At 37.5% G+C, this 10,850-nt stretch overlaps 1 protein-coding gene across 1 annotated transcript in view; it reads left to right on the plus strand.

Annotated features, from left to right (window-relative positions):
* The window catches only part of CYP2C9 (cytochrome P450 family 2 subfamily C member 9), a 59,238-nt gene extending 48,984 nt beyond the window's left edge, over positions 1–10,254 (plus strand). The window contains exons 7-9 of the mRNA XM_004049827.4: positions 1,297–1,484; positions 6,170–6,311; positions 8,995–10,254. Of these exons, the coding sequence (XP_004049875.2) occupies positions 1,297–1,484; positions 6,170–6,311; positions 8,995–9,176 (512 nt within the window). The 3' untranslated portion in view covers positions 9,177–10,254. The remainder of the gene's footprint in view (positions 1–1,296; positions 1,485–6,169; positions 6,312–8,994) is intronic.
* The last annotated feature ends 596 nt before the right edge of the window (positions 10,255–10,850 follow it).

Here is a 10,850-nt window from a genome sequence, read left to right on the forward strand (position 1 = left end):
TGCTTTTGCTTTTCTAATTCTTTAGGATGCATCATTAAATTGTTTGTTTGTCGATTTTCTCCATTTTTGATATAAGCTCTTGTAGCTATAAACTTCTCTCTTAGTACTGGTCTTGCTGTAACCCCTAGGTTTTGGTATGTTGTGTTTCCATTATCATTTGTTTCAAGAAATTTTTCAATTTTCTTTTTAATCTCTTCATGGGCCCACTGTTCATTTATGAGCATATTTTTAAATTTCCATTTATTTGTGTAGTTTCCAAAATTCCTCTTGTTATTGATTGCTGGTTTTATTACATTGTGGTCAGAGAAGATGCTTGATATTATTTCAGTTTCTTTGAATATTTTAAGACTTGTTTTGTGACCTAACATACGATCAATTCTTGATAACAATCCATGTGCTGTGGAAAAGAATATGTATTCTGTAGCAGTTGGATAAAATATCCTGCAAATATCTATGAGATCCATTTGATCTATAGTGCAGATGAATTTCAATGTTTCCTTGTTGATTTTCTATCTGGATGACCTGTCCAATGCTGAAAGTGGGGTGTTGAAGTCTCCAGCTATTATTATATTGGGGCCTATCTCTCTCTAGTTCTAATTATATGTCTTTTATATATCTGGGTGCTGCATTATTGGTTGCATATATATTTAAACTTGTTCCATCTTCTTGCCAAGCTGACCACTTTATCACCAATAGTGATCTTCTTTGTGTCTCCTTATGGTTTTTGTTTTGAAATCTACTTTGTCTGTTTTAAATATAGTAACTCATGCTCTTTTTTTCATTTCCATTGGCACGTAGTGTCTCATTCCATTCTTTTATTTTCAGCCTATGTGTGTCTTTATAAGTGAAGTGTGTTTCTTTTAGGCAACAGATTAATAGGTCTTGTTTTTCCATCCAGGTCAGTAACAGGTCAGTATGTCTTTTGATTGGAGATTTTATTCCATTTACATTCAGTGTTGTTATTGATAAGTAAGGACTTACCCATGCCCCTTTGTTATTTGTTTTCTGGTTGTTTTGTGGACTTCTCTTCCTTCTTTCATTTCTTCCTGTCTTCCTTTATTGAAGAGAATTTTCTCCACTTATATGTGTACAGATTTTTCTTAATGCCTGGTTTATGGCAGTTACACATTTGTGCATCTGTAACCATCCTCTCTTTAAGTTTGCATATACTTCCAGCACTATAATTTAAATTTATAATGATGTTTGGATACCTTCATGATTCATGTACCCCTGAATTGCTACAACAAGTGTGCCATTTTTCTCCTTTTCCATCAGTTTTTACTTGTGTCTTATCAGCTAAAGTCCAGGAAGAGATTGAACGTGTGATTGGCAGAAACCGGAGCCCCTGCATGCAGGACAGGAGCCATATGCCCTACACAGATGCTGTGGTGCACGAGGTCCAGAGATACATTGACCTTCTCCCCACCAGCCTGCCCCATGCAGTGACCTGTGACATTAAATTCAGAAACTATCTCATTCCCAAGGTGAGTTTGTTTCTCCTACACTGCAACTCCATGTTTTTGAAGTCCCCAAATTCATAGTATCATTTTTAACCTCTACCATCACCGGGTGAGAGAAGTGCATAACTCATATGTATGGCAGTTTAACTGGACTTTCTCTTGTTTCCAGTTTGGGGCTATAAAGGTTTGTAACAGGTCCTAGTGTCTGGCAGTGTGTGTTCTCCAGATTTATTATCTTTCTTCAAGATTGGTTTGGCTACTCTTAGGTGCTTATATTTCCAAATAAATTTTAAAGGTATTAGTTTGTCAATTTCCCAAAACCTTGGGCTGGAATTTCTGTCAGGGTGACACTAAATTTATAGGCTAGTTTGGAAAGAACTGAATCTTGACACGTTGAGTCTTTCCATTCCTGAATATAATTATGCTTCCAATTTGTGTGGGGTTTCTTTTATTTAACCAGGAATGTCGTGATTTTGTTGTCATGGCTTTCGAGTCTTTGGTTTTCCCTAGATAATTAATATTTTTGTTGTGGAACATAAATAGTTTTTATCATTCTGATGATGTTAATCTGTCAACTTTGCTAAATTTACTAATCACTATTCATAATTTATTTCTGGATTCATTGTAATTTCTGTGTACATTATACTGTATCTGAGTTAATATTGTTTTATTTCTTATTTTCCATTTCTCATGGGCTTAATGTCTCTTTATTGCATTCATTATTGCATTAGCTAGAATTTCTAGGAGAGCATTGAATAGAATTGGTGACAGTGGGGATCCTTGTTTCTCATTTCTAATCTGCAGGAAGCAGTGGAAGTTTTCCATTTCAATATTGAGAATGATGCTTGAAGTAGATTTTGGTAGATATTTTTTATCAGATTAGAGAAGTTTGCTGTCATATATATATATGTCATAATTGTGTGTAAAATCTTATCAAATCAATACTCTGCATCTATTTATATAATTGTGTGTTAGTCCATTTCCATTGCTATAAAGGAATATCTTTGACTGGGTAATTTATAAATAAAAGAGTTTTATTTTGGCTCATGGCTCTGCAGCCTGTGCAAGAGGCATAATGGGGGCAGGCATCTACTCCTAGTAAGGACTTCAGGTAGCTTTCAATCTTCGGAGAAGGTGAAGGGGAAGCAAGCATGTCACATGGCAAGAGAGGGAGTAAGAGAAAAAGGAGTAGAAGTGACTTTAAACAACCAGCTTGCGTGTGAACTAACAGAATATGAACTCACTTATTATCGTGGGAAGAGGTTTAAGCCACTCATGAAGAATTCACCCCCATGTCCTAAATACTTCTCACACCAGAACCCACCTCCAACATTGAGAATCACATTTCAACATGAGATTTGGAGGGGACAAATATCCACACAACATCAGATTATATATATTGGGCTTACATTTCTCACTAAATAGAAATAAGTATGCACATAGAGATGAACTGGCCTTCTTCATATTGTTTAGGACTTCAGTGTTTACATTCACAAGAGATTTGGTTTATAGTTTTATTTCTCAGAATTTTCAAGATTTTTGATATTAAGATTATGCCAGCCTTATAAAACTATGCAAGAAATGTTTCCTAATGTGAGTCTGTTTTTATTGCCGTTCCCTCTCCCCACTTTTCTTCTTGTGATCACTTAGTTGTATCTTTGAAATGCCTGATAACTTTTGGTTAAATACCAGATGGTATATGTAAGAAATTGAAGAATTGCAGAGGAGGTTTATATTCTTCAAAGAAAGATTCATTCCTCTCCCATCGGCAGTCATAATGACATGATACCTGTTGTCATGATTCAGAATTGGACATAATGTGAATCCAGTTGAAAATTGAGTGTCAGTGTTAGCTTAGCTCTCTGAGGTTCTCCTACCTTTGGAAGCTTGAGACCAATTTTTGTCTTGACAGCTTTGCAGTGCCTTCTATCACATGGTTTCTGTATTTATCCAGACACTCCAGTTGCCATCTCAAACCTACTCTTTTCCAATCAAAACCAATACATATTATTAGTAAAATAAAAAATAATATAACTGAAAGTTGTATTTTCAAGGGGAAAAAGCAATGAGACTTGGTAAGGTTGCAATTAATAATGTCATCTTTTGAAGAAGACAGAATTGATAATTTACTTAGAGATTATGGGGCTTACCCTAGTGGTCACTGATTTAGTACAAGAGAAAAGACTTCAATGCACTCTGTTTTCACAAACACAGGAGATAACCAGGAGACTTTCGCTTCTCAAAATTAGGGTCTGAGGGTAATGGTAATGAAACTTACTTCTCCTGTAACTAATTAAATGAGAAATATACTGAAGAATCAGGCAGGAGTTGCCAGTCTCCCCAGTTCACTGCATCAGCTTTGGTGACCTCCTGGAGGGGAACGCTGCATCTGATGAGCTTCTTCATTCCCCCCTATGCAGGGCAGCTCATGCTGTGCCTGACATCTTTTGAGCCCTGAGAAGCCAGAGCCCAAGGGGATTACCCATTGAATCCCTTCTTCGTGGAATAGCCCAGTGCAGAAAAAAACAGCACTGTGTGGCCAATTCTACCCTCTTTACAAATCAGATACATGTGTTCTTCTGCTACAGGCTGTATCCACTTATCTAGCTGGAGATGATAGTCTGAGACAGGAGTTGGCAAACTGTCTCTGTAATGGGCCAGATAGTAAATATTTTAGACTTTTCAGGCAATGTGGTTTCTGTTGCAATTCTTGACATCTGCTATTGTAGCATGATAGCAGTCACAATCTGCAAATGAATGAGGATTGATATGTTCCAATTTTTATAGAAACAAATGTAAATTTCCTATAAAATGTTTGTTTCAAAAATATTGTTTCTTGTTTGCATTTGTTCAATGTAAATACTTTTAGCTCACATACTATACAAAAACAGGTGGCAGGATGGACTTGTGCAGGGAGTATTTTTTATTGATGCCTAATATAAGACATCCCTGTCCAGTAGAATTTTCTGCAAAGATGTGCGATTGATTTGTGCTTTTATGTCATATTTAAAGAATATTTGTCAGCACAAGATTCCAAAGACTGGCTTTCAACTTTCCCAGAATTTTTTTGTTTTAGCTCTTATATCTAGATCAATGACATATTTCAAATTAATTTCTATTTCATAATATGAAGTAATAGTGGTCATGCTTCAATGTCTATAAACTTCTACTTATTCAAGTAACATTTGTTGAAATAAATCTGCTTTGGTATCTTAATAACATTTTAATATAGTACTTGTTTATAAATATTCAAGGGAATTTTTTAAAAAATGAAATTATAGACTATTTATATGAAAATTTAGGGGGTAGAATTTTTCCTAACATTTTTATTATAAATTTTTTTAAAATAAATAACATTACACACACATATGTATATGTACATATGGCAGTGTGTATACATATCTACTCTGATATCTGTCCATCCATCTATTTACACCTCAATACTTCAGTATGTATAGCACAATAACAATGGTTTCCTCCTACATAATAATAATAGCATTCATACTGTGGAGTTATTAATACAATAATATTATTTACTATACAGCTTTTACTTAAAATTTCCCAACTTTAAAATAATATTTTAATCACTTTTTTCTTGCAATTCACTCTCCAGCCAAGAAATAAGCACGTAGTTTCAGTATCCTGTTATTTTCATCTCCTGTAATCAAGAAGAGTCCATTTCCTCTGTTTCCTTTCAGTATGTTGATCTCTGTGAAGAGTTGAGCAATTAGTCATTTAAATTTTCCTGGGGCTCATTTTGGGTAATTGTTTTCTAAATATTATATTCCAGTTATGACTTTGGCAAGAAAACTACATAGTATTTTGAATATTCTGCTGAATCACAGTGGTGAGGCAGGGGCATATAATGTCACATATGCCATTATTGGTTATGCTAAGATCCTCACCTAATAAGTTGGAATCTGCCAGATCTTTCCATTGAAGGGGTTCTGCTTTTTATGCGTGAATGATGAAAATCTATGGCATGGTACTTCAAGACAGAACACCCTGTTTCCCAAGTCACACATCCAATAGTTTTATCTTTCATTAATGATCCTCATCTGACCTGATGATCTTGACCTGAATGGTTACAAATAGGTGATTTTTCTAATTTCATCATTCCTTCCGTATTTTTAAGCTAGGATTAATCTGTAATGAATATCTCTCCCATATCTTTAAATGAAGACAAACAAACTGCATGGCAATGACAAGAACTCAATAGTTTTATCCTTGCCACTACACTTGTTACCATCCCAGAAGATGTCATTTGAAATTCAATCATATGTTTATTCACAAATGCCCTGTGAACAGATACTGTGGCCATTTCCAATGTCAACAGAGACTTCAACTTTTAGTTATACTCTACACATAAGGTTGGTGAAAACTGAAGTGATGGAATAGAGAAGCAAGTGTGGACAGCCACTAGTGTCCAAGCTTGATGAAAAGGAGGACAGATTCAGAAGGTTGCACCCAAGTATCCAAGTACTCAGGACTTCAAATGTGATTGCAGGGCACTTTAGCAAGATTATTGTCATGGGCCTTAAGTTGATGACTCTTATTACTTGGTCTATCCATCTGGAAATGGTACTGCTCTTCTTTGGAACGGGATTTCCTCATCTGCACATCAAAAGATTTAACTACATGATTACCACTGTTTATTCAACCTTCATGACTTCTTTACAGCTCAGTTCATCTATGTCTCTTGTTTCTAGGGCACAACCATATTAATTTCCCTGACTTCTGTGCTACATGACAACAAAGAATTTCCCAACCCAGAGATGTTTGACCCTCATCACTTTCTGGATGAAGGTGGCAATTTTAAGAAAAGTAACTACTTCATGCCTTTCTCAGCAGGTAATATAAATTTATTTCCATTTGTGTTTCAGGGTACAAGATAACTTTTTTGATCCATTGGAACTTACATGTGCCTCCTCTGCAGTGGTACAATTACTCTTTGTACATGATCAAGAGCACTGTTCTGAATGCCTGTGTACACCCTGCTCATGATACATCCTAATTATTGGGCCAGATTAGTGGACTTTGGGGAGTTAATCCAATTCTTCCAAATTGAGAAAGCTGAAATATAGGTTGGTTGAATTCTGCCTCTAGGTACACCACTGAGGTACCCAAGAACTCCTTCTGGAAGATAAAACTAATTACATTTTCCTCACTAGCCATGAGGAAGTTATCTCACTCCAGAACTTCACTGAGTGTCTTCCACATGGTGTCCCTCACCCCCTAGGCTGGGCTTGTAGGATAAAATTATCCACAAACACAGAATAGGGTCTTAAAAGGCTCACTTCTGAGTTTGGAAAGCAGAGTAAACAGATCATTGTAGTTCAATAGGACTGAAGCTGTGATATGGAAAGAACAGGCTGTTGGGGGTTGGGAGGTAGACGGAAAAGCTGTCTGCTTCTTGTACTCTTATACCCCAAAGTGAGGCATAAGTAATATTTTAATAGCAGTAAAGACATTTGAGCTACCTCAAAGGAGGCAGAGAGGATGAAAAGAAGAGAAGACAGGGCTATTAAAGGAGATAATGAGCCACAGGAGCAGGACATTGGCTCTAAATAAAGGATATTAGAACCTTTGCCAAATGACCATGGATGGGATAAGGGGGACATTGGGAATGTAGCAGGATACTCTGCAGTGATGCAGAGCACCATGATGTTCCCCTAGTCATGGCCATGTATCTTGGATGTTGGATCTCCATACTTGAAATGTGTGTGCTGAGCATCTGGTGATAGAATCTCCTTCCTTTATTCTATGACCTTTAATGTCTGCTTTATATCTGCCACTGTAGATACCAAGACAACAAGAAAAGAAACCTTCCTTCAAGCATTCACATTTAGCACATGTATTAGTCCATTCTTACATTGCCTTAAAGAACTACCTGAGATTGGGTAATTTATGAAGAAAAGAGGTTTAATTCACTCACAGATCCACAGGCTGTACAGGAAGCATGGCTGGGAGACCTCAAGAAACTTGCAATCATGGTGGGAGGCAGAGCGGAAGCAAGCACATCTTTCCATGGCAGAGCAGAAGAGAGAGAACAATAAGGAAAGGCTACATACCTTTAAACAACCAGATCTCATGAGAACTCACTCACTATCATGAGAACAGAAAGGGGGAAATTATCCCCCATGATTCAATCACCTCTCACCAGGTATCTCCCCCAACATTGGGAATTACAATATGACATGAGATTTGGGTAAGGACACAGAGCCCAACCATATCGCACACTCATAAATAAATAAATAAATAAATCAGTAATTATTATTCTAGGTGATCCATGCTGTCTGTTTCTTCTGCCATAACAAAATATCCAAGACTAGGCAATTGATAAATAATGGAAATTTATTTCTCACAGTTCTGAAGGCTGGGAGTTCCAAGATCGAGGTGTCAGCAAGTTCAGTGTCTGATGTGGGCCTGTTCCTTACAGATAATGCCCCCTCTGTATCCTTATATGGCAGAAGGGCAAAAAAGGCAAAAGGGGAGAAATGGCTCCCTTGCATCTCTTGATGTTATTATTTTAGCAAGGACAGAGCCCTCCTGACTTATTCACTTCCTAAAAGGAGCCATCTCTTTAGTAATGTTGCTTTGGGATTATGTGTCAACATATGAAATTGGGGGAGGCATATTCAGACCATAGCACATTTTTCAATGGAAATATAAATATAATGTTGAGGAAACCCAGAGAAGGCAACATTTTCTTGCTCAAGGAAATGAGAAAGAGGGTAAAAAAGGAGATAAAATTTGACCTATGTCCTGACTGTGGTAATAGAAAAGTTCATCTTGGCTAAAAGGAGCAGCATGATATAAAATTTGAAACCTCATGGTGTGTTGGAGACTGATGATGACTGGCTATGCCTAGAGTTGACAGTATCGGATTTGAAGAGTGTAAGGAGTGATGTGGATCATCAGACTGGAAACAGAATGTGAGGGTCCAGATCAATCCATTGGGACCTTATCCTATAGGACATACAGGGAAGCCATTTAAAGTTTTAAAGTGAGAAGGTGACATGTTTAGACATGTGCTCCTGAAAGTACCTAGAGGAAAAAAATCTTTGGCTGCATATTGAGCCAGAAATACAAAGGGAAATACAGTATGTTAGCCTCCTCCTCTAAGCCCTTCTCAGTTCAACCCACTGGACAAGAAATGTATGTTTCTAAAGAAAGATTGATGAAGACATTTAAAGTCTCTTGAAAGATTTTAATAAAGTGCTTGGCATGTAGCTGGTACTCAACAAATATTTGTTGAATACAGGGTGCCTGTTAAGATCTGATATTAGGTGAAGAGTAAGTATGTCCATTCATTTTTCAGTTGCCTATCCATCCATCCATTCATCCATTTATCCATCCACTCATCCATCCATTCATTCATGCATGCACCCATCCACCCATCTATCTCTTCATCTCTCCTACGATTCACTGAACAGTTATTGCATATTCTGTTTGTGCCAGTTACAGAGACAGTGTTTGTCACTGTCACAGTTACGCATGAGGAGTAACTGCTCTCTGTGTTTGCTATTTTCAGGAAAACGGATTTGTGTGGGAGAAGCCCTGGCCCGCATGGAGCTGTTTTTATTCCTGACCTCCATTTTACAGAACTTTAACCTGAAATCTCTGGTTGACCCAAAGAACCTTGACACCACTCCAGTTGTCAATGGATTTGCCTCTGTGCCGCCCTTCTACCAGCTGTGCTTCATTCCTGTCTGAAGAAGAGCAGATGGCCTGGCTGCTGCTGTGCAGTCCCTGCAGCTCTCTTTCCTCTGGGGCGTTATCCAACTTTCACTATCTGTAATGCCTTTTCTCACCTGTCATCTCACATTTTCCCTTCCCTGAAGATCTAGTGAACATTCGACCTCCATTACGGAGAGTTTCCTATGTTTCACTGTGCAAATATATCTGCTATTCTCCATACTCTGTAACAGTTGCATTGACTGTCACATAATGCTCATACTTATCTAATGTTGAGTTATTAATATGTTATTATTAAATAGAGAAATATGATTTGTGTATTATAATTCAAAGGCATTTCTTTTCTGCATGTTCTAAATAAAAAGCATTATTATTTGCTGAGTCAGTTTATTAAACCTTCCTTCTTTTATGCATAATGTAGGTCAGAAATTAAAGAAAATAGAGTTCCAGGAGGCCATGCTGGTTCTCAAAATGATAAGGACAGAAACGACAAAGAGGAAGAGGGTAGGGAAGCTATTTTGGGTGAGTGTTAGAGTTACTTGAGGATTGGATTTGAAAGTGAGAAACTGTGTCCAGGGGCAGCTCTAACCTCTAGGGAAATATTCAGAGGATAAGTCAAAGGGTGGAATGGACATTAAATGTTAGAATCCTTATATCCACATTGGTGTTCCTTTTTTTTTTTTTTTTTTTGAGACAAAGTCTTGCTCTGTCACCCAGGCTGGAGTGCAGTGGTGTGATCTCAGCTCTCTATAACCTCCGCCTCCCAGGTTCAAGTGATTCTCCTGCCTCAGCCTCCTGAGTAGCTGGGATTACAGGTGCACGCCACCACACCTGGCTAATTTTTTGTATTTTTAGTACAGACGGGTTTTCACCGTGTTAGCCAGGATGGTCTCAATCTCCTGACCTTGTGATCTGCCTGCCTCAGCCTCCCAAAGTGCTGGGATTACAGGTGTGAGCCACTGCGCCTGGCCTGGTGTTACTTTGAAGTGTCATTACTTTATCTCTAAATAAAGAATCAGATTACTTTTATTACTTCATGTTTCCAACTTAGAATGATGTAATGAAGTATAAATACATGCTTTCATATCGCTGCTCATGTGTTCTATCATGCTTCTGTCTTCAAACATAAACAAAATTTCTTTTTGGTTTTTGTTTGTTTGTTTGTTTGTTTGAGATGGAGTCTTGCTTTTGTTGCCCAGGCTGGAGTACAATGGCATGATCTTGGCTCACTGCAATCTCCACCTCCAGGGTTCAAGTGATTCTCCTGCTTCAGCCTCCCAAGTAGCTGGGATTACAGGTGCCAACCCCCATACCAGGCTAATTTTTGTATTTTTAGTAGAGACAGCGTTTCACCATGCTGGCCAGACTAGTCTTGAACTCCTGACCTCAAGTGATCCACCCATCTCGGCCTCGCAAAGTGCTGGGATTACAGACATGAGCTACCATGCTTGGCTGGGCAAAATTTCTAAGAAGAATTACAAAGATTTAATCTTTCTCAGCTTCTCCTATATTATTTTACTTTTAACATAAGTGGGATGATAATTTTATGCTATGGTCCTAATATAATTAGCCTCATGTCATCTCCAAAGAATAGACAACTAAGTATCTTATGTTAAATTATATTCACCACTTTTCCTGTCTTCTACTTGAAATGTAAGAAATAAGAAGTAACATAATTTGTTATGCTTCTCA

Source organism: Gorilla gorilla, chromosome 8 (genome assembly GCF_029281585.2).
Source record: "Gorilla gorilla gorilla isolate KB3781 chromosome 8, NHGRI_mGorGor1-v2.1_pri, whole genome shotgun sequence".
NCBI classification, from domain to species: Eukaryota; Metazoa; Chordata; class Mammalia; order Primates; family Hominidae; genus Gorilla; species Gorilla gorilla.